Source organism: Nyctereutes procyonoides, unplaced genomic scaffold, assembly GCF_905146905.1.
Source record: "Nyctereutes procyonoides isolate TBG_1078 unplaced genomic scaffold, NYPRO_anot_genome, whole genome shotgun sequence".
Taxonomy (NCBI): Eukaryota; Metazoa; Chordata; class Mammalia; order Carnivora; family Canidae; genus Nyctereutes; species Nyctereutes procyonoides.
Window position 1 is genome coordinate 51,317,798 of NW_026575049.1, and position 23,641 is coordinate 51,341,438.

General features: G+C 42.8%; 2 protein-coding genes across 2 annotated transcripts in view; both read left to right on the forward strand.

Annotated features, from left to right (window-relative positions):
* Nucleotides 1–14,469, forward strand: part of PPP1R21 (protein phosphatase 1 regulatory subunit 21) — a 65,614-nt gene extending 51,145 nt beyond the window's left edge. The window contains exons 18-22 of the mRNA XM_055329153.1: nucleotides 6,268–6,300; nucleotides 7,490–7,606; nucleotides 10,180–10,278; nucleotides 11,316–11,444; nucleotides 13,736–14,469. Coding sequence (XP_055185128.1) covers nucleotides 6,268–6,300; nucleotides 7,490–7,606; nucleotides 10,180–10,278; nucleotides 11,316–11,444; nucleotides 13,736–13,765 — 408 coding nt within the window. The 3' untranslated portion in view covers nucleotides 13,766–14,469. The remainder of the gene's footprint in view (nucleotides 1–6,267; nucleotides 6,301–7,489; nucleotides 7,607–10,179; nucleotides 10,279–11,315; nucleotides 11,445–13,735) is intronic.
* A 5,746-nt stretch (nucleotides 14,470–20,215) lies between these two features.
* STON1 (stonin 1) overlaps nucleotides 20,216–23,641 on the forward strand; it is a 53,871-nt gene continuing 50,445 nt past the window's right edge. Inside the window, exon 1 of the mRNA XM_055328610.1 lies at nucleotides 20,216–20,287. The gene's annotated coding sequence lies outside the window, so the exon portion shown is untranslated. The remainder of the gene's footprint in view (nucleotides 20,288–23,641) is intronic.

The window sequence follows — 23,641 nt, forward strand, 5'->3', positions numbered from 1 at the left end:
CTGAACATGGAGCCTGCTTACAATTCTCTCTCTCTCCCTCTGCCCTTCACCATCCACCCCTTAAATAAATAAACAAGTAAGTGTCAGAATAAAACAGGTATAATCCACATGTTCTAGAAAAAGCAAGTGGTAAGTAGGATGCCTCCTTCAAAGAGCTATTCCATTATATTTCCTTTCATTTTGCGTGAGACTTTCTCATGGTGAGGACTGTATTCCTGGAAAAGATCTAGTAAGTTAAATTGAAGATGATCCTGTTTTTCCATAGAAACATTTGTAATATGGGATTGTATATCTGACCAAGGGCTCGAATGTCTGCCTTTTCATAGAAATGGCCACAAATACCATTTTAAACCAGTTAAAGGGTAGCCCCGGCGGTGCAGCGGTTTAGCGCCGCCTGCAGCCGGGGCGTGATCCTGGAGACCCTGGATCGAGTCCCACGTCAGGCTCTCTGCATGGAGCCTGCTCCCCTCTGCCTGTGTCTCTGCCTCTCTCTCTCTGCATCTCTATGAATAAATAAATAAAATCTTTTTAAAAAAAAAGTTAAATATGGTTCCTAGACAGTATAAAGCTTTACAACATATATATAATACAGAAACCTATCAGTTTAGTTACATTCCATAAGATAGTCATATTGGTAGGTTATCTTACAACCTTCTGTTTCTTGCCTTATATTTAACTGCAGTGATTTTTTAAAGAAGATTTTTATTTATTTATTGGGGAGAGTGTATGTGTGAGAGAGCACACAAGCAGGGGGAACAACAGAGAGAGAGGGAGTAGCAGGCTCCCCACAGAGCAGGGAGCCCAATGTGGGGCTCGATCCCAGGACCCTGGGATCATGACCCAAGCCGAAGGCAGATGCTTAACGAACTGAGCTACCCAGGTGCCCCAACTGCAGTGATTTAGAAGGTGAAGAAACATCAATACTGGAGCTGTTAATTACTTCAAGTAACTTCAAAGTTACTTTAAGAAAAGTTTCCTGATTATAATATTCTACCCACAGTAAAAAAAAAAAAAAAAAAAAAAAATCCAAGAAAGAAGAAATCAGAAGGAAAAAAAACCCTTATAATCAGAAATATGCATTGTTAGGTACATTTTACAAGCCTTTCTTGAAGATCTTGAGGGGAGCCATGGTGCTTATTGAAAGCACCTTAGGACAGGTCCTAAGGCACTTGACTTTATCCTCCTCATAGCTTGTTGATACAGTGGAAGAGCAAGTCATGGTCCTTCTCATTCAGGGCATCCCTGATAGTGAAACATATAAACCAGCTTTTATTTTCGAGATGTATGTAGACCCTATTGCATCTTAACAGTGTCAGGAACTCAGTTTATTATTAGTTTTCCTAGATGTGATACTGGTATTATGATTATTTAGGAGAGTATCTTAATTTGGGGAGATAAATGTCAAAGTACTTAGGTATGGTATCATAGTATATGCAATTTACTTTTAGGTTGTTCAGAAAAAATATACATGTACAGATAAATAAACTGTTAATTATTAAGTGTAGATGGTGGATATACCATTCCTCCAGCTTTCTGTGTGTTTGAAACTTTTCTTAATAAAATATGGGGAGAAAAAAAAATTAAATTTTTAGAAAAGCAAAAAAAAAAAAAAAAGTAGAATTTCTCAGGGTTTTGACTTGTGTGGACACCATGCTCACAGGATGATCCTATAGTGACCCCTTGATCACAGGTCTGAGTCCCAGACACAAGTCCTGTATATTGCCTCTGGCTAGGGGAAGCTGACTAACTGCCTAGAGGCACATTCAACACACCTAGCAGAATTTTGACGTCTCTTCAGGTACCACTGGGGAAAGTACAAGCCCACCACCACCCATCTTTGGATTTCCCTTCAGAGTCTTTCATTGATCAGACTTTTCTCGCTCTGGTCTGGTCTGATTTCTTTCTCCCCTCTCTCTCTCTGCTTCCCTACATCTGTTACTTCCCTTGGCTTTCATTTGCGCTAGCAGTAGAGTCACTGGTGGCCAGGGAGTAACTGTTGGACCAGACTAGACCAGGAAGAGTGCTCCTACAACAGTAATGATTGTAGTGATGATTGTAGTGATCGTGAGCCAGCCTTGATGTTGAGGACTCGAGTATGTTAACTCAGGCAGTCTTCTAAGTTTGTAGGTACTGTTGTATTTCTATTATGTAGATGAGACTAGGGTTCAGAGAGGTGAGATAACTCAGCTGAAGTCACATGCTTATTAGTAAGTGACAGAACTAGGCTGGAATCCAAGGTATACCCTCCTTCTTAACCACTAAAGCCTCATGCTCTGATCAGTGTCAGAAAACAGATCAGCTGACATAAACTCATTTGTTTACTGCTTGCCTTTCGTGAAGTGCTGAGAGTTGGCAGCCTTGGTGTATTTGAGTCAGTAATGTCCATTGCTGAAAGTTCAGAACTGTCTTTGAACATCTTCAATGGCAAGCATGGTTCTTAGGTATGTCAGTGAGAGGGATTTCCAGGGACAGGGGAAACTGTTAGTGCTGAGCGCTGTTGGGCCATGAGTGATGATGATGTTATTTGTGTTTGGTCAGTTTGGAAGTCGCCGTTACTTTAAGCAGTGTGTCCAGTGTGTCCAGTTAGCATGTGTGTACATGGCCTTGATCTGTTTGCATCTTTTAAGGGTCTCTTTCCCTCCACCAACCATCTAAGGTGCTATCGAAGTGCTTTTCCTAGAGTATATAACTGATTATGAACTCTCTTGTTTCTAGTTATCTGTAGAATATAATCCATTCATTTGTTTGGCATTTAAGGTATGTGGATACCTTTACCAGATTACCTTTCTAGTCCTGTCTTCCACATATCCTTGTACAAAGCCACACTGAGCTCTTCCCTGGTAACATTCTTTGGATTTATCCTTCCCTGTCTTTGTTTAAGCTGTTTCTTTTCCTATCTGTTCATCCATAACCCCTATCACCTATACACTCAAGTGCTTTTGCCTTCCAGCTCCTTTTTCCTTCTCCTTGACTTTGCTGAATTCAGAATTCTGCCTATGATTTCAGGTACAGTTGAGGTGCCACATTCTCCATGAACCCCTGGGCATTGTCTCTCATGGTCAGGATTAGAGAACCAAGACATGATTGGCCTCCTCATTTTTCACAGTTGGTCTTTGTTGCTTTCAATCTAAAGAAGCACGAGCATGGGTTGACATATGTGGTGTGCTGTGGGGTCACAGAGCAGGCTGCTGGAGGGCTCAGGGAGGATGACACAGGAGAGGTAAAATGAATGGGTTTCAAAAGTGAACAGGAGTCCAAGGCAGGAGAAGAGTATTTCAGGCCAGGAGAAGGATCTTAACTACGTTAACCCTCCTTCCCTCTTGTACATGGAGGATTCCTACCAAAAACAACCTTAGAGAACATTGGGATAAAAAAGTGATGGTGGGGCAGCCCGGGTGGCTCAGCAGTTTAGTACCACCTTCGGTCCAGGGCGTGATCCTGGAGACCAAGGATCCAGTCCCACGTCGGCTCCCTGTGTGGAGCCTGCTTCTTCCTCTGCCTGTGTCTCTGCCTCTCTCTCTCTCTCTCTCTCTCTCTCTCTCTCTCTCTCTCTGTGTGTCTCTCATGAATAAATAAATAAAATCTTAAAAAAAAAGTGATGTTTTCTGCCTTTCTTGATGTTTCTCTTTTTTAGCCTTTTATCCCCTTCCCCCCACCCCTAGTGAACTTCACTGAACTAAGTATGCAGCTATGTGACCTTCCGTTTCTCTCATCTTCCTTTGGGTATTGGGAGCAAATCCGTGCCTTTTTTTTTTTTTTTTTTAAAGATTTTATTTATTCATGAGAGAAAGAGAGAGAGAGGCAGGGACATAGGTAGAGTGACAAGCAGGCTCCCTGCAGGAGCCCGATTCCGGACTCGACCCCAGGACTATGTGATCATGCGCTGAGCCGAAGGCAGACTCTCAACCACTGAGCCACCCAGGTGCCCCAAATCTGTGCCCATTTTAAAGTTAACTGACTGGCTAAGGAAGCTCATCCTACAAGCCCCGAAGATTAGTTTGATTCAAGCACCTTGGGGCTGAAAAAGTTACATCAGATAGAAACTGATTATTTCTAACCCTATGGCACTTCAGTAATTGAATGCATAGTATTTGTCATTAAAGTACCTAATAGTGTAATTTGAGTTTTCAGCCACCTGCTGATTTATTGTAATAAAAGATGGCAGTAATCTCAAGAAAGAAAAAGCCACAGAATAATTCAAATTTCTGCTTCTTGCTAGAATTAAAAAGCATTCATAGGATTTTAAATATATGTTTTATGTATAAAGGGAGTACACATACCTTGTAGATAATTAAAAACTACAGAAGGGTAAAGGAAGAGAAAAGTTGACATGCTCCTTGAATATCCAAGCAACTACCGTTAACATTTTTCCTGCAAAATTTCATGCGTGGTTCATATTGTGCTATATAAAATTTCAAATCTTTTAGAGTAATGTGGATACACAAACATTTATCTTATTATTAGAAATCTGTATAAACTTAGCTGTTGATTGCATAGTATTCTACATAAAATATGCCTTAGTTTACCTATAGGTGGACATTGGTTGTAATTTTTACTATATTAAATAGCATCTTCTTTTATGCATAAGGTTTTTTCTGCATCTCAGATAATGACTTTGGGATGTATTTTCAGGGTTAGAACTTACTAGGTCAAAAGGCATGTATGTTTTTGGGTTTCTTGGCCTTTTATTGCTAAGTTTTCTAAAAGGGCGTATCAGTTTACACTCCCATTAGCATCATATGAAGAAAATGTTGAAATTATGTACGTTAAGTTTTCCTTCCATTTATATAATACCATTCCTTTGTGGGTCTTGTGCTGTCACACATTCTTAAACCATAACCTGGGAGGAGAATATAGATGCAGACTCCGAATTTCTTTTGCCAAATGTAGTCATATTTGAATATATAAAATTAAATGATTGGCGTGTTTCCATAAACAGTTTTTAACTAAAAGAGAAAGACTAATTGCTACTTCTGCTTCAGTGAATAGAAAATTACGGTTCTATTAAAAAAAAAAAGTCTTATAAACAATCCTTTTACAGTTAGGTGGGCATGACATTCATTAGCATTCACTCAGTTGATACACCGAGCACTGTTCAGAGTAATAACTCTTGAGATGATGTAGGATCCGTGAAGACGGGATCCCTGGGTGGCGCAGCGGTTTGGCGCCTGCCTTTGGCTCAGGGCGCGATCCTGGAGACCCAGGATCGAATCCCATATCGGGCTCCCGGTGCATGGAGCCTGCTTCTCCCTCTGCCTGTGTCTCTCTCTCTCTCTCTCTCTGTGTGTGTGTGAATATCATAAATAAATAAATAAATAAAAAATAAAAAAAAAAAGGATCCGTGAAGACTGTTTATTGGGTGTCATCTGTGAGAGTATAAAAATCCACTGAAACTGAGTTTCTGAGTGTCCTGAAGTTATGGCGCCCAAGCACATGCCTTTCCACTTTGGACAATAACCTGAAATCAGTATTCATGCCTATCTGGTTTTGAAATCTTACTCCACAAAAGCAAGCTTTAAAAAACTTGGTAGTACTTCAATGTGTCTGAAATTATTTTTTCTTTTTCATTAATTTAAATCTGAAATTAATTCTTACTAAGGTCACAACATTATATCAAAAGTGTATTTCTTCTTTCTCCTTTCAGACTTTCGGCAGGGTGTTATTTGTGTTTTCTGTTTGTAATGTTCAGTTGTTATGGTCACCATAAAACTGTCTTTACCTCTCCTTGACTACTGCTTTGGAAATAGGCATAGAAATGACAAGATGAGTCAAAGCTGTTCTCTCCCTTCCCAGGCAATTAATTTGTTGAGTTTCAGTGAAAAGGACTACAGCATTTTGATAGAGGAAATAGTGATCATTATCCGTTACTGCCTCATGATGGAAATAGTGAATACAGTTAGCTGTCTGTAGGTACTGCTTCCTTGTAGTAAAAGATGATACAGGGGATCCCTGGGTGGCTCAGCGGTTTAGCGCCTGCCTTTGGCCCAGGGCACGATCTTGGAGTCCCGGGATCGAGTCCCACGTCGGGCTCCCGGCATGGAGCCTGCTTCTCCCTCTTCCTGTGTCTCTGCCTCTCTCTCTCTCTCATGAATAAATAAATAAATAAAATATTAAAAAAAAAAGATGATACAGGTGATCTAGAACTGCTCTTCCAGTGCACTTAAAAACAATGTGAACTGAAAAGAGAAAACATTACAAGAGTTGCAGCTGTTGTATTTGAAGTGAAAACAGTCTGTTCCAAAGATTTTTTTTCCTCTTCTGTTCTAGATTGGGATTTTAACCAGGACATCTGACAATGAGGTAATGTAATGTGTATTTGGCGTCACATTTGTTTGTAAATATTTGGCTGTGTGTTTGTTCACAAAGGCCTGCAAAAGTCAGCTTTGTCCAATTATTTTCTGACACTTCTTGCAAATGTGCAGCCAGTGTTTTTCTCCTCCATCCATGGATCCATGTTGCTTTTCTTTCTGGTTCTATTTTAACCATCACCAACAAATTATAGCCTGTTTTTGTAATTGCCTTGTTGAACGGCTTGGCTTGGCTTGGCAGTTTGACAAGGTGTGGTGGGAGCTTGGCCATCAGCTTGCTGGCATTCCACATGAGGCTGGAGGCGTTAGCCCTCCCAGTGGGCAGGCTGGGGAGCAGGACTTCTCGGGGCCTTGACCGACATTGTGCTTGCTACTTCTTTCTGGCCCTCAAGTGTGTGAATCCAGGTCAGATTTGGCTTTTGAATTTTGAAATATTATAAGATGTAACTTTATAAATAACTATAGAAGGAACACTGAAGGTACTCAACTTTCCACTCAGTGTGGCAAGCTGGTAAATATAGTTCAAGTAAGTTGGTAAATTCTCTTGATTTCCTTATTGGCCTTTTACTTGAGGTAATCTCGAACTTCTGTATCTATTTCTAAACTAAATTCAGTAGTGTACCATTGCTAGAGTGACTAGAAGAAACATTGGCCTGGGACAAGGGCCATAAACTGTTTATTATAGAAAGAGTTTAATTGGTTAGTGTGTTTAAGAGAATTAGAGCTGTCTTAAGATAATTTGGGAGGAAAAGAATGCTTGGATTTTAGGGGTTCCAGTAAATGCTCCCTTGCCCCCTGACTTCTTCCACTTAGAGGAAGACCGGGGCATCAGATGGATGGAGATTTTGAAAGCTGGGTTTGTGGCTTATCAAAGCCAGATGGAGGGACATGGCCCCAGAGGTAGTGGGCCTCTCGGTGCTTCGCTGCTGCTCTCTTCTTTTGAAGCCACAACCTAATTCTGACATGAGCAGGATGCTGAATAAGAGAAAGTTGGAATATACATTTACTTGGTTTGTTCCAAGTTTCTTTAAGGGGTTGGGAAACTATGACTCCCCATCAGATTTTAAATGAAAATGTACAAAATGTCTTTTCTTCTTCTTCTTCTAGGGTAATGGTCATCTATTCTAGAACTGCTTCATTTCACAGGCATTTATTTACTTAGTTATGTGTGCTCTGTTTAGGTTCCAGATGTGGAATCTCGTGAAGACTTAATTAAAAATCACTACATGGCAAGGATCATGGAATTGACATCTCAACTGCAGCTGGCTGACAGTAAGTCAGTGCACTTTTATGCGGAGGTGAGTGGAGAGTTCATTCTATTTGGTGGCTTTTCCCAATCCTGGCACGAATTAGGTCACTGTCCATGTCTCCTGCTGTTCTCTGGAAGGGAGATGTCTGTGTCTTTGTATCCATGTGAATTTGGTTGGAGTTCACATTGATTGGTCCATATTCAACCAAAAATCTTTATTTCCATAAATACAGGACTGATTTGTCATTTCCAAGTTACTGAAGGATAATTGAGAGACTTCTAGGTCTCCCTTCCTCTGGTCACATATGTTTGTAGTATTATTATTAGAGATTACTTGTTTTAGGGAATTAGAGGCAGGTAGACATTCACAAGTCAAGGAGTTTTCATGCAAAGAAATTAAAAAGCAAAATATGCCTGGTTCCTCTTCTTCTTCTTTTTTTAATACTCTTTAATTTCTAAGTGACAAATTGTAGAAATGAGTTCTTCTAAATGAGGAAATGAAAATTGTAACCTTTTTAAACCTTTGATATATAATCTTACTTTTTGTTACATTTTCTTCTTACCTAACCAAATAATTCATTTTCTTAGGAGAGTTAGAAAAACACTATGTAAGATACTCCATAAAATAATATACAGTTCATTAATTGCAAGGGAGAAAATGAAGGAAGAGAGTATAGAAATCAGAATAAGAGACAAATGATACAGGATGGCTGTCACTCAACATACAAAAATACCTGTAAAGTATCTGATTTAAAACTTTACATTGGGGGATCCCTGGGTGGCTCAGTGGTTTGGTGCCTGCCTTTGGCCCAGGGCGTGATCCTGGAGTCTCGGGATCAAGTCCCACATTCAGCTCCCTGTATAGAGCCTGCTTCTCCCCCTGTCTGTGTCTCTGCTTCTCTCTCTCTCTCTCTGTCTCTCACGAATAAATAAATAAAATCTTTAAAAATAAATAAATAAATGAAATAAAACTTTACGTTAAAAGGTCAGCTATAGATGGCAGACAAGGAATTATAATGCTTTAAATTGTTAAAGAAATTGAGAAAGAAAAGACAATACCTTTTATTGGGATTGACTTTGTGATTTTTCTCCTGTACTGTGGATAGGGAATGGTTGATAGGAGGCCCGGTGCTAGAAGTGGGGAGGGGCTTTGCTTCTTTTTTTCTTGCTGAAATAAATAAATAATGTGTCTAGCTCCATGTTGTCCATAAGCCACCATTATGTACCTGTTTGTTGAATAACAGCTTGTTGGGCTGTAGAAAATGGGGAATGCAGCAAACTGGCTGACCTACAGTGGAGCTGCTAGGGATGCTGAACTTCTGAGCCATCGCTTTTGGGGTCCTGAGCTTCCTTCTGAGTTAGTGTCAGAGCCTTGATCACCATCTTCATGAAGACCCATAGCTTGCAAACCTCTCTCTCTTTTCCAGGTTTGGTGCTAAGCACATAGTAGAAGTTTGGTTAATTTATGGTGGTTGATTTGACTGGCTGAACTTTCCTAAAATTCTCTTGTGAGGAATGAAATGAGTAGCTGGGAAATATTCGAGGCTGTTTTACTTCCAAGAGATTTGGGTATCTTGGTAAATGTCTTCAGCACAATGTGCTACAAGAATTGTTACAGTGTCCTAGTTTTTCCTTGTTTATAAACAGGAAGTGGTGACCCCTCCAGACTTTACTGGAATGGTTAGTCTGGGTGGCTGATGTCGACACAGCATTGAGATGTGTCTCAACAGATTCTCCTTGTCAGTCTATATGGCCGTATCAGAAAATTTAGTGACCCTCTTAATGGCACACCATCTTTAAACAATAGCAAGAAACAGAATTTTCCTTTTTTTCTTCCTGATCAGCTCTGTCTCTTTGATAGAACTCCAAGGGAAGCCGCTGGGATCTTTGCATTCCTGCATTCACTTCATTTTCCCCATAGATCGAGTCTAATCTGTAGCCTGGGACTATAAAGCTTTTATTGTTCCTGTAATGTTGTCTCTAATAGAGAACTTAAAAGCACAAGAAAAGTGCCTTGGGATTCATATTGCATGGTCAGATGCCATTGATAACTTTTGAGATAACCACTTCTGTTTTCATCCAGTGTGAATACAAATGAATCCTGGGTAAATGTAAAAAACTTCTTAAGGGGCACCTGGCTGGCTCAGTCAGTAGAATGTGTGACTCTTGATCTTGGGGTTGTGACTTTGAGCCCCACGTTGGGTGTAGAGTTTACTTAAAAATTAGATCTTTAGGGATGCCTGGGTGGCTCTCAGTGGTTGAGTGAGCCTTTGGCTTAGGTTGTAATCCTGGGGTCTGGTATCAAGTCCCACATCAGGCTCCCCACAGAGAGCCTGTTTCTCCCTCTGTCTATGTCTCTGCCTGTGTGTCTCTCATGAATAAGTAAATAAAATCTTTTTAAAAAAATTAAATCTTTAAAAAAAATAAGTTTTTTTATAACCTCTGGTCATGAGTGACTTGATGAAAAACCATGATGACCTTGGGTTGGTAGATTTTTTTTTCCTTATTAAAGTGGTAAAGGGGAGACATCTCATGTGTACTCCAGTGTGTGGTATAGGCCTGAAGTGAATTTGGTTTGGGGAAATGCCTCCTGAGATAATGGAACGTTTTCTGATTTAACAGTGCCGAGCACTCTCTAAGAGACTGGCCTTGGCTGAAAAGTCTAAAGAGGCACTGACAGAAGAGATGAAAGTAGCTGGTCAGAACATCAGTAGACTTCAGGTGAGTTCAGAAGTGTTACCTACATGGTGTTAATATGGTTTTCCCTGGAAGTTCTTGGGCAGCAAAGTCAGCATTTCCTTTTTAAAGTAGTGGTGTTCGACCTCTAGACATACATATTTCTAACCACTTTATTTCTACCTCATTTTAAAGTAACATCTTACTTCTGTCAGGCAAAAAGTTGTATATTGCTTGTTTCTCTGACTTGATTTTATTTTAAATAGCTTTGTAGTCAGCACTTCTGTAATGATACTTATGTACCCACAGTCCTCCCTCCCCCTTTCCCCCCGCTAATCCCTGTCGTAGCAGGCTGGACACATGACTCTATTTCTTATCTTTACTGTTTCATAAAACTGACCTAAACTGAAAGGTAGGGCTGCAAAATATTCCTCCTACTCACTGCTTTGTTTTAAAGCTTTGTCTGCAGAGAGCATCTATTAAATATAAATGTGATACAGGCAGAGAAAAAAACACATTAGCACAGTAACACCTGCTTCCTCCTAGTTTCAGATTAGTTTATCAGATTAGCTCGGAGCACAGGATTAGATTTTAAGGGGCTGGAGAGAGTAGAGAGATGGGAAGATAGACAAAGGTGCTTCTCTCAGGGAGTCCTGGCCTGATTGCTGAGAGCCATGAGCCATCAGGTGCAGCAGGGCTGGTGGGAACGTGCCTGAGACAGACTGGCCCACCCTACCAAAGGCTCTGAAAAACCTGAAGGAATTAGGAAAGATAATGGAGCCCTCTTGTTTTTCTGTGACAGTTTTATACCTGACATAGAAGGACAGTCTTTTTGCAAAGAAATTCAGAACATATTTTGAAGGCTGAATAGAAGAAAAACTCCCCCCTCCCCCCCCCCCCCGTATGTTTTAATTTTGTTCTCTTGTTAGGTCTGTGGCTTGTCCTTCATGTAAATTGATCAGATAGGCCATCTTGATAGGTTGCTTTTCTCAGATTCCTTCTGTAAATTAAAAAAACTCTGGAGTGGTGTGACTGTGGGGTTTTGATTTTTCTTTTGGCCCCTCTGTTCTTTTGCCATTTAGGATGAGCTGACAACGACCAAGAGGAGTTATGAGGATCAGTTAAGTATGATGAGTGACCACCTGTGCAGCATGAACGAGACATTATCTAAACAGAGAGAAGAGATTGACACACTGAAGATGTCCAGTAAGGTAGGGGAGGAGACGAAAGGAGTCTGTCTGCAATATAATATTTAATATGTAATATATTTAATATAAGGCATTTCATTGCTGTGCATTTCAGGGGCAAAGTTTAAGAAGTTTAAAGGGGTTTTAAATGCTTTTTCTTCATATCATTTGCCCTCTTATCCAAAAGTAAAATTGAGTTTTTTTGAGTTATAAGTTAAGAGGGGGTTTCACCTCTAGAAGGCCTAATACTATGTTTTTTGGGGGCACTTCTGGCATTTCTGCTATTATTTTATCATTTAGAGGGACTTTTAGGGAGGCTATGATGGGGATTATTATTTTTTTCTTTAAATGAGTCTAAAATGGTGTTATTGAAGAGTAAATAACCTTCTTTAGCAGATTTATTTTCATACACATCCATATAACCTAGGAATGTCTTGTCCCTTTACAGAAATTCTTTTGATTTCATTTCCCATGAAGCTGCTGCTTGTCAAGGCTGGGGTCAATAGATACTAGTAGTACCTGTATGTTGAAGTGCATATCTACATATCCTATATCTGTTGTAACATAATATATATGTTTTTTTACCGTGAAAGTTAGGCTTCAGGAAGTCAGGAACTTGGTTTCATGCATCATCTCAGATGTTTAGCACATTTTGTAACTCAGACAGTATGTACTACTGCCAGCAGGGGTTTATTGTCTCTAACCTGTGCTCTTTGAAATCTACTGTTGCCTCTTATTGACCTAGTATCCACCTATTGAGGTCCTTCTATGTGCTGGCACTGCAGAAGAAATAGAGATGAACACACTATAGCTTTATTTTAGCATTAGCTAGGGTGGTGAGGGCAGCGTTCTGCTCAGTTGGTGTCTCCTTGGAGATATGTCACGTGAGTGTGTTGGAATCTGCATTATGTAATATTGTTTTGATATTGATTGGCCTCTGGCTACTTTAGAGAGAGCAAGAGAGTGTCTGATACTTTCCTGGGGCATCTTGTGGTTATTTTAGCCAGACATTGTGGTTTTGATTATGATTCTCCAGTTACTTGTGCTTCAGGAACGAGCTTGGAGGTGTGGAGTCAGTCCTCTTGAATCTTGCCTCCTGCAACTCCCTTGGCCTCTTTCTTGATGTTCCAGCAGGACAACAGCTAGTTCACAGGTTATATTCCTAGTCCTTGTAGACAGCACGACATTACTGTGAATATTAGGAGAAATCCTGTTTTGGAACAGGATTTGGAAAGAAGTATCAGGGGATATAGGGGTCTTTTCAGACTCCAGAATTGCAGGAGGCATTTGGTTCGGAATTGAGAAGGGTTAATGTTGAGTTTAGCAAGGTTCATTGTCCCAAAGGAAGCTATATTGTAGCTACTTTAGCAGTTAGGAAACTTTCAAGTCCTCTCAGAACTTTTTAATCTAATTCCTAAAATATCTATTATTAATAAAACACAGAGCTCATTTATTTTGTTAACCTTGATATGATCATTCTATGATCCCTGTATTTTGCGCTCTTCCTTACCCGGTTTGTTAGTAATATAGATTGCTAGAGCATCATCTTATGGCCAACTTGACATGATCTCCATTGGATGCCAAGTAAACATCTTGGAACCATTCATTGGCTATCATCTTGTTATTAATGCTTGTGTTCTGCAAGCATTAACCATACACATGACAGGAATGTACTTGTACCTAACAGCTAAGTAAGGAATTTAGTTACTATGTTTTTCTAAAAAATGAACTTCTCCAGAAAGAAGTTATGTAAAACTGGAAAGTCCAGATCTCCATATGTGGGGGGATTGGGGATGAGTTATGACGTCTGCACTTAGCTCATTTTCAGCCAGTCTGAGCTTCCTTTTTCAGATCATTACCCCTGCTGTGTTAGTTGGCACATATTCAAAATTAGTATCTATTAAGACCTTTAGAAGGTATCTATTAAGCAACAAAGAAACATGTTCAGGCTAAAAGTTTTTATTCAGTATCTGAAATCAATAAACTCCCTGTCTTTGGAACAAAACGAATATTTGAGGCTTGAATAAATCCAGGATAGCTTTGTTTTCTTCCTTTGTTGCCGATCCTCAGCCCTGGGGTGTAGAGGGGCGGTAGGGGGGTGGGATAGGGTCCCAGGAAATAGAGAGTCTGGGAGTTAAAAGTAACTGCTTTTTGATTACTGAATGAAAGCAATGCAAGGTTATCAGCTGTTCTCCCTCTTGGAAGCTAAAGTTTTCCAAAGTGAAGTATGGCCTTCCAGACAGCTTGGCCTATAAACTAGGGAGTTATTTTTCTAGAAGTTTGTGTTCTTATTGTTGATATTTTTCTTTGCACAGGGAAATTCTAAAAAGAACAAGAGTCGATAGTTTACACATAGATGGTTGGCGACTTCTTTCCAAAGCTGCTACTGTTGCACGGAGCTACAGGACCCAGACCCCTTGTCCAGTGTCCAGTGCTGGCCGCCTTCAGGAAGCTGGGGTGTTGTTGGACCTAGTAAACTAGTCAGTGTTGTAAATGGCCTTGAAACATTTAAAATATATTTGTAACCAGTAAGGCAAATACAGAATTTAATGTTGACAGTAAAATGGAGAACAATACATGTACCATGGATATTGTAGGTTTCCTTAACGCTGGTTTTACTGTGCACTTTTTAAAATTAGGTTTTAATTTCAGTATGTAAGAACAACAAATATTTTGTATATTTTCAAACTCAATTATATGGTAATTGATTTGGTATCTATGGAATAGATCTATGTTTCTGGATAAAATGCTTAAATTGTCCAACTGTCATGACTTCTTGCTATAATTGAAAGCAGTCTCCAGATTCTTTTTGAAGACTTATTCATAGTCTGTCTCTCTCTCTCTCCAGAGGGGGTGGGTCTTGCAAACTTAACTTCAGATCTTGTGGGTTTATAATTGTCTTCAGCTCTTCAGTACCTTCTCTGTGTTGGAATAATAGCTTAAGGAAATTGATGTCAATAAATTCGTACTTCCATCAAACTTTCAGGCTATGAAAATTTGATAAGGGAAACTGAAACCTATTAAAGTATGTTTTACAAAATTTACAAAATCCCAGTTGGCTTAGATATAACTTTTCTAATTCCCTAGATTGTCACAATTGTCTGGTTAATCCTTTATTAGAGCTTTTGAGTTTTGCCTCAACAGGAACCTGAGACCATACCTCAGGCTCCTGTTGGTTTAGTTCATCAACATTTTATCATTTCAGTGTAAACCTCAGGGCTGTTTCTCCAGCATTCCCTAAATATATTACTCTTCTCAGCTGCTTGTACCAGCCCATTTCACCCCATGTGCAAGTCCCCAGATTTGTGCAGGTGTTCCTAAAACCCCACCTCCTCACCTGCTGCATCTGCTTTGAGCCTCCTCTCTATCTAGCCAGTTGCTAGTCCCCCTCCAAGGTGCTTTATTCTGGTCTCCTGAGAGCTCATCATCAGCTCCCTCTGTGCTCAGCACAAAGGCCAGTTCTATGGCCTCAGCCTGTACAGCCTCTGCTGTCTGCTATAGAGAGAGGCCTGGTCCTCACAGTGAGGACAGTGTTGGGATCCTGGTTTGGGGACCTCTGAGTGAATCAACTCAGTCCCATTCTGCTCAGCCTGTCCAGGCTTGGCTCCTTAGCCTTTCTGTTTTCGTGACTTAGTCATCTCCCCTTCTCTTACAGCTGAACCAGCTGTTTTTCACTGCAGCTGAGCCTAGGCCCCCAGTCCCTGTGGGAAAAGACCGAAGAACCATTCTGATGAGCTCCCTTCTAAACCTAGGCTTTCCAGGTCCTGCCAGCCTTTAGTGTTCCAGTGCCAGTCCTCGTGGCATTTCTGGTCTGTTTTTAGGCCTCTTTTGGAGGGTTTGGGACAGAGAAGTCCTTCCCATGACTGCCTTATTCCTCTCCTTACCACCGCAGCCCACCTCTCAAGAGATGTGCCTCTTCTTGTCAAGGACTCTCAGGACCTGGGGAGTGCAGAGTGAGAGGCAATTCTAGTCTAGGCACGGAATCGGGACTTGGTTGCCTGAAGTCCATGTAGGATTGAAACTAAAAAGGAAAAAAAGCTTGTTGAGAATTTGGAAAATGAGGAAAATTATCAAGAGGAGTGTATATCTCTCAGTAGAGATTCAGCTATTAACATTATTTATTCCTGCTCTTTTTTCATGCATACATAAAGATGTATAGTTTTCATTAAAATTGAGATTATATGAAATTCCAAATTAAAAAAAAAAGCTCTTTAATAGGAAAGGGTAGTGGTTGGTTAGCCGGCTACACAGCTTGAGGGGGCACTGTTCTCATGTGCAGCCTGGGCCAGGTTAAGATCCTCCGGGCACAGCTTGAGAAACTGATGAATAGCCTGTGTCTTGTTTTGTCCTTTTGTTATTTTTTGTTATTTTTTTAAAGATTTTATTTATTTATTCATGAGACACACAGAGAGAGGCAGAGACATAAGCAGAAGGAGAAGCAGGCTCCCCACAAGAAGCCTGATGCAGGACTTGATCCCAGGACTCCAGGATCAAGCCCTGAGCTGAAGGCAGACTCTCAACCGCTGAGCCACCCGGGTGCCCCTAAACTAACATACTTTAATAACATGACCACTTTCCAAATTCATTATCCGTCAAAACAAAAACTCAGCTACACTATTTCTGAATTAAAATGTGAGGAAAAAAATAAGTAGAATGAGGAGCCAAGAGAGCCAGCAAAACAGAGGGAAAAAAAAAAAACCCCTTTCCACAGGACTATGAATTAAAGCCTTCTTTATAATAAAAATCCCCAGACAGAAAAATGTGCGGTTTATAGTTTTGTTTTATGCAGCATTAAACCTGGAAGCTGCTTCCAGCTCTTGAAAGGCTTCAGACTCCTCTGTAACTTTAACATATGAAGAGAGCAACTTGGTTGGTGATGGCTAAGAAACCATCTGGCAGAGCCACCCTGACAAGGAGGAGTCTGTTCTGTGATAGAGGAGGAAGCTTCTGTTCTCGGCTAAGGGCCATGTCCTCAGACACCATGGTGATAAATGGAAAGCTTGTCAGTAGATGGTTGCCTGTGCCTTAAATTTTTAAGCAGTTTAGTAATTAGCTCCAAATTAGGAAATTAACTGGCAATCAGAGCATTAGGGCAGGAAAACCCATTATAGCTCTTCCAATCTTTGAAAGAAAAGGCTATTGAGCGTCAAAATAACTGTTTTCATAAGGAGGGGATTAGAAGATTTGACTCTGGGTGGAAACAGGCTGGGGGCTGTTGTCTTGTCTGTGGGCCTAGGGGTCTCGAAGGCACCTCCCCCACTTCCAACCTTTGTGTTTGTTTTACCAGGAGCTTTAATCTGAACTCAACCTCCCTGCTCCCTAAACACCAGTGGAATAGCTGAGTAGTGACATACCCATAGGTCCAAGAATAGAAACCACACAGTTCAGTTAACTAACAAAGAACAAAATGTCACTCATGGCTTGCTCAGATGCTAAGGAATATTCACCCTCTTCTTCAGCTTTCTTTTATTTCTTCAGGACACCTCTTCTGTTAAACTGTCAACATAGCTCATGCAGTCATCATGATGTGTGCTGTCTCCTGAGCAGCTACAGATGCCATGAGGCAAGAACCATGCTTTTATCCATGCTTTCCCACTGTGCCTAGCAGAATGTTTTGTAGCAGGCAGCCAGTAAATACTAATTGGAAACATTTGAGGAAGCAGGCACTGGGCACCTGTAGCTCAAGTTGCAGCTAAGAGTGTCCCATATCCAGAACAAAGGAGAGCCAACCTTGGGCCGTTCTGAAGTAAGTGACCAACCCTGTGACTATCATTGATTTTGATTGACAATGAAGATTTGTTTATCTCTAGAAATTATCCAAAGAGTATTCAGGTCTCCTCATGGAAAAAGTTGTTTAAAAATAGTGTGTTGTTCAGACATCAGGTCAGAATGCATCATGTATGTAAAATGGTGATATTTTTTCCCCTGTTTCATTTTCACTTTTGTTGAAGCCATCCACTTGGTAATATTTTTTTGAATATAGTTTTCCAAAAGCCTTCCCTCTATCTTGAATGCATGTTGTAATATAAATAGAGATTTGTATGGTTTTCAGAGAGGAATGTTTTTATCAAGCATTTAGGGCTAAGCTTGTCCTAAATCTGAAGTACTCGCTTTTTCCAACCATGTCCCCTGCAGGCATTTCTGCAAACCGGTTTGAATTTATATTAATTGATCCTGACTGTTTCAGCTGATTTGAGTTTTGTAGAGTTCCAAGTTTAATCTACTAGGTCATATCTACAGACACTTTGGGGACCTTTTGTTAAACAGCATGGAAGTTTTAAATGATTTCTGTGAAAAGGCTGCCAGGAAAAGAAAAATTGTTAATAAAAAGAATGAGTTAGTCTGAGAGTCTACTTATTGCAGAGCAAGGAAAAGAACAGGAAGTGGAGTAAAATGGGCTCCCTGCTGGTGATAGAAGGCTGTGGTAGTTTAGCTCTTGAGGCCAGGCTGAGCTTTTTCCACCAGATTTGGATACAATGAGGCATTGCCAGAAAGGAGTCTTTGGAAATATGTGGTGGAGTTACAAGAAAGAAGTTTGTATGTGTGAAAGTGGCCATCTTTAGGGCAACGTTGAGTCACACAGAACAAGGAGGGACAGTCCCTTGTGAAGATAAGTGGTTTTCTACCAACTATATTTGGTCTTTAAAAAAATGAAGGTCCTATCAAGTGTCAAAGTTTCCAAAGAGATTTTTTCCACCAGGTGGGCAACCTACTATTATTCAAAGCTGTATTACTTACTCAAAGATGGTAGAATTAAAAAGGTGCACTCAGAACTCTATTTAAATGCAGTGATGATTATCATTTGTCAAGTGTGGTATTGTTTCCTGTAGGAGTCCTTTCTCAGGTTGTTACCTGAGCATTTTCTGAGATGGGCCGGCCTCCCCAGAAGGCCTCCTGGCTCCCTCACAGTACAGAGGAGGTTGTTTGGAGCTTCAGCCAGAATGCCCAGGGTCAAGGCACCTTTTTCCTCCCTTCCTCTGCTTCTTTCTTCGTTAGTGCTTCTTACTCTGCACCTCTCTCGGCTCCTCACCAGAAGGCTGACTTGGGGCCATTACCTGTCTGGTTCCACAGAATAGTCTCTGAGAAGCTACCTGTCAGTTGACTTACTGTTCTCTCTCTTGCCCTTCTTCAACCCTTGATGGTCAGTGAGATGGAAGCTGGAGGAAATAAAGAGGAGGACCCGGGCCCTTTTTCTGTTCCCTGAGGGTGTTTTAAGCATAAACAAACTAGAAATTTTATCTGAGAATACAAGTATCCTAAATACATCCTGGTGATGACTTCAGGCATGCCTGTGCCCTCTCTGAATGTAGTTTCAGGCTGGTGGTTGAATAATATACTGAATATCTTTCCTATGTCACCAAGGAACTCCATCCAAGGTCAGAAACAAGCCTACACCTGAAAGCATTTAAAAGAGAATCACATTGCTATGCAAAGGCAAGGAAGTGTCAACAGAATTCCCTCATTTCCTTTCTACCATCCAGGCATAGCATTTCAGGTTGACATACATGTTCATTAGTGCCTTCTAAGTCCTCTCCTTGGACTTAAGCTCTTTCTTTCCAGATTGTCTTTCAGACTGTTGAGTCAATATTCTTCAGTGGCCATTTTGAGTTCACAGAATTTACTGGTACCTATTGTATGCCAGGCTCTGGGAATACAAAAGTGAACAGGACACCACCTGGATCAAAATAGTCCTTTGGTTAAAAATGTTCAGGGTTTCCTCTTTTCTGCCAGTTTCACCTTTCCATCCAAACATTTCCCACCTCCTCTAAGCTTTCCAGTCTTGCCAGCCTCCGAAGCACCAGGCCCAGGGTCTGGAATGTCCTCCTTCCTCCCCACACTGAGTCTGTTCAAACCCAGACCAGGCCTCCCATCCTGGGGTTGGATGTCCCTCCAGGATAAAAGGCACAGGCACTCCTTTCATTCTGACTGATTCCCAGTGAAGCAGCCTCACTTGTGTAAGAGGCTGAGATGCCAAATGACTTGCTTGGAGTCAACTCTTAGCAGGTGATGGAATAGGGACTAGAAGCCACCCTCAAACCGTCCTTGGGAGGACAGCTCCCCTTCTCTTCTGTACTCTGCAGGCAGCTCCTAGGAGGCATCTGTAAATATTTACCTCCTGCCCCATCCACACAGCTTGACCCCTCACAAGCCATGCAGTGTCCTCCTCCTAGGTACTGACTCACCCAGGAAGCTGAGGTCCTGTCTGTACCTTTCACTTACCCTGACAAGGGCTGGTCCTCACCTGAAGGGAAAAGAGGAGGCACTCGATAGGCGGTTCAAAAATGATTCTTTAGTTTCCAAATCACAAGAGAAAAACCAAACAAAGCCTCAATGAAGCAACGTGGAAAGCATGACCACAAAGACACCCTGCCTCCATCATCCCACCACTCAGAGATGGTGACAAAGGCCCAGAAAGCGCAGGTTGGCTGCCTAGGGTCCCAGCCTTCTGCTTCAAGGGGGCGTCCTACACTCCTGTGCTGCCGCTGACCTACTCCCGTCTCCAACTGCTGTGGGAGGGAGCATGCTCTTCCCCCCTTGGAGGCCAGAGACTCCAGGGAAGGAAGATGCTCCAGAGGGAAGAGAATGGAGACTTTGGGGGGATCCCGGGCGGGGAAAGAGGGAGTGAGGAGAGAAGGGGGGCCGCCGGGGAGCGGGCGGGGCGGGGCCCGGAGTCCCCGCGGAGTGGCCGCCCCCTCCCCGCCCCGCGGCTGCGGCGGCTCCGGGCCCTCCCCTCCCCCCTCCCCTTCCCCCTCCTCCCCTCCCTCCCCTCCCCTCCCCTCCCCTCCCCTCCCCTCCCCTCCGCTCCCCCTGCTCCTCCTCCGGTGTGGATGGCGGCGGCCGGAGTCGGAGCCCCAGCAGCGCTGCCGGTGAGTGGCTGGCCCCAGGGGACGGTCGGGGAGGCTTGGGGATCCCCCTGTCCCGGGCGGGCCACCCCCCTCGGCTGGGAAAGTTTGCGGCGGGGAGCTCGGGCGCCCCCCGGCTCGCGGGCATCTCCGGGCTCGCCGGCGCCCGGCGCGGGTCCCCACCGCCGTCCTCCGCCCCCGCCGCCCCGGGGTGCCCCGGGCGGGCCCCACCGGCCTTCCCCCTGCACCCAGCCCCTGGGGGCGCCGGGACCCGGGTCGGCCCTAAAGACGCACAAAACTCCAACAGCAGAGAAAAGAACCAAGCGCACTTCCGAGGGCGGGGGCCGGGGCTCGTAGTACTCCGCGACCCGAGAGGCCCCTCCCTCGGGGGCTGTGGGTCCCCCCTCCGGCGCCGGCGGCCGGGGACCCGGGTCGCGGGGCCGCAGGAGCCCCGCACCGGCCCCCGCGCTTCCCGCAGGACGACGCTCCCGGGGGTGCTGCTGGGGGCCCTGGGCTCACACGGGCTCACACACGCGTCCGTGTGGGTCCCAGGGGAGACGAAAGTACATTCCCTCCTTAGGATTTTACTCTTTCGGTTGGTTGGACAGGTTTGCCCCCCCCCACCTTTTTTTTTTTTTTGCTTTTCCAACTCTCCTTTCTGAATAATGTGACTTCATGTAATTAGTCTTTTTAATTCCGAAAAAAATTAGAAGCTGGGGAAAAAAAAACCAATAGAAACGAAAGGAGGTAAAAAAGAATGCTTGCGAAAAATGCGGAGCAGAACCTGATCTCTGCAGAAGTGCTTCGTTCCCCGCTCAGCTGTCGTCGGGAGGTGGGGGTCCGAGGGCCCCCATCAGGCTGCCCAGCCCCGCCGCGGGGCCTCCCCCAGGCCCAGGTGTGACCCGCCCTCCCTCCCGGCGCCCCCGCGGGCTCCCCAGCTCCCCCCCCGCCCCAACTCTCCAGGCTGCGCAAGAGGCTGAAATGAGCAGGACCACAAAGGGGAAACAGCCTCGCTTAGAGGCTGCTGCTCGAGCTTGCCTCCGACTGGGTGGTGGTGAATGTTTAGTTCATTTGTGCGGTTTTATGTCTGGTCTCTTTCGGGTTGAATCAGTGTTTCCGTGGCAGGCTTCGTCCTCTGGGTGCTGAGGAGGGAGGAGCTCGTTAATTCTCGGATGGGTCTGGACCCATCAAGTCTGGCATCTGGAGGGGTTCGGTTGGGTTTGGTTTTAGGGACCGGTCTGGGTTGGTAAGGCCAGCCTCTGCCCACTCAGAACTGGAGGGAGGTGGGAGGGAGCCCGGCTGGGGTTTGTGTCCACATGACTTAGAGGAAGAACAATCTTCCCTGAGTAGTGAGCTGTGTGAGCAGAACCACAGGGGGTGTTGAACTTTTATTGTTTTCAGGGAGAAAGCTCTTTTCAAGAACTGGAGGCATTCCGGTTTTCTGTGTGAACACTAAATATGGTTGTAACAAATGTATTAAGGTCAGGTGCTGAGCAACCTGTCAAAACAGGTCAAGGGATTGAACCATTTGGAAATAGAGGATTTTTTTTTTCTTAAGATTTTTATTTATTTATTTGAAAGAGAGAGAGAGAGAGAGAGAATGCGAGCACGGGCCTGGAGGGTGCGGAAGGAACAGAGAGAAGAGAGGGACAAACAGACTCCCCACTGAGTAGCCCGACTTGACTTGGGGGGGGCGGTGATCCATCCCAGGACCTGAGATCCGGACCTGAACTGCAATCAGCGGCTTAACCAAGGGAGTCACCCATGTGCTCTGGAAATACATTTCTAAAAAAAAAAAAAAAAAAAAGAAGAAGAAGAAGAAGAAGAAAAGGAAGAAGAAGAAGAAGAAGAAGAAGAAGAAGAAGAAGAAGAAGAAGAAGAAGAATTCATTGGAAATACAGGAATTTAGTTTTTCCCCATTAGTATGAATCAGTAAGGTTTTACTGTGGTCTCAAAATGTCACTGATAAGAAGTGTTGTTAACTCCCATTCAAGTAGAAAGCCTGTAAGTCTTGAACTTGTTTGTCCCTGTTAGTTAGAAAAACAATGCACTCAGATAAAAATCTTTTGTTTCTTCCTCTTCCTGAGAATTTTTAATAGTGTATTTACTGCTCTAGAAGTCAGCCTTATGCTTTTGGGAGAGAAATTGCCTTTCTGCCTTATTAAGCTTTCGTGCCACTTCATGCAATCCTGAACTGGGTGGTTCGTCATCTGTCACAAGTGTTGACTGTGCAGCCGGACAGGCTGTCCTGCATGATGGGGACATAGTGAAGGCCAGTCCAGTGGAGGCTAAGAAGCAGTTAGTCTGGATGGCAAGAAGAAACTGCATCCCCAATTAGCCAATAGAAAGCAGCCAGTTATCAGCTGGAGGGTCCAATGGGTTGGAAGTACATGAAGTGTGGGGTCTGCAGAGCAGAAGGAGGGCAGGGATTGTTAAGAAGTAAAATAACCCAAACGATGTGGCCTTTCAAAATCATACCGTATAAGAATACAGAATTACACAGAACATCCTTAGGGTGTGTTGTGAAGTTTTAAAAGCAAGTTATGAAATAGAAAGCACTGTACTCTCACTCTTTGAAAATATATCCAGAAAATATTGGGATTATATACATCGAAGTGGATGATGGGATTATAGGTGTTTTGAGTTTTTTTGTGCTTGGCAGTATTTGTCAAAAATTTTTTTTTCAGTGGTAATAGCAAACATTTATTGAGTACAAAGCACTTGCATATGGTGTTTCATTTCAAAACTCTGTGAGGTAAGTACTGTTATTATTCTCATGAAACTATTATTCTCATGTGACTAAAATCAGAGGGGTAACTTGTCAGCATTGCATTGCCACGATGTGCTAGAATCAGATCTTGGATTCAGGTCAGTGCCCAAAGTCTGTACATCTCAATCACTACTGTCTACCATTGTCCAGCAATATATTCTTCATATTATTTTAATTATAAGGAAAAAATATATAGAAAAGGGAAGGCAAAGTATTTTGTACTTTTACTAAGAACTGATATTTTAGTTAATTTTAAAAGGTCTGTCTTCCATCTCTTCTGTCTCTCATTGTCAGTTCTCTTCGGAAGTCCTTGGAAATTGCTCTAGACTTAGCCAGAGGTAGCTCACCTTCCCTTGGGAGCCCACTGTACCCACAAAAGGTCTCCTGAATTCATCAGAAGCTTCCCAGGCAGCCTGGAGTTCAGGAACTCCATGGGATCCTAGGGCAGTCCTGCTAGAAGGCAGGATTTTTAAAGTAGTTAAAGGAATTTATGTCTTCAGAGCCCTGCAAGTATGGGCTTTCATTGCTCTTGGCATTGTCTGGGAAGTGTGAGGCATAGGAAGACCCAGGGAAATCTTCCAGGCTCCCATCCACCTCTGTATTACATG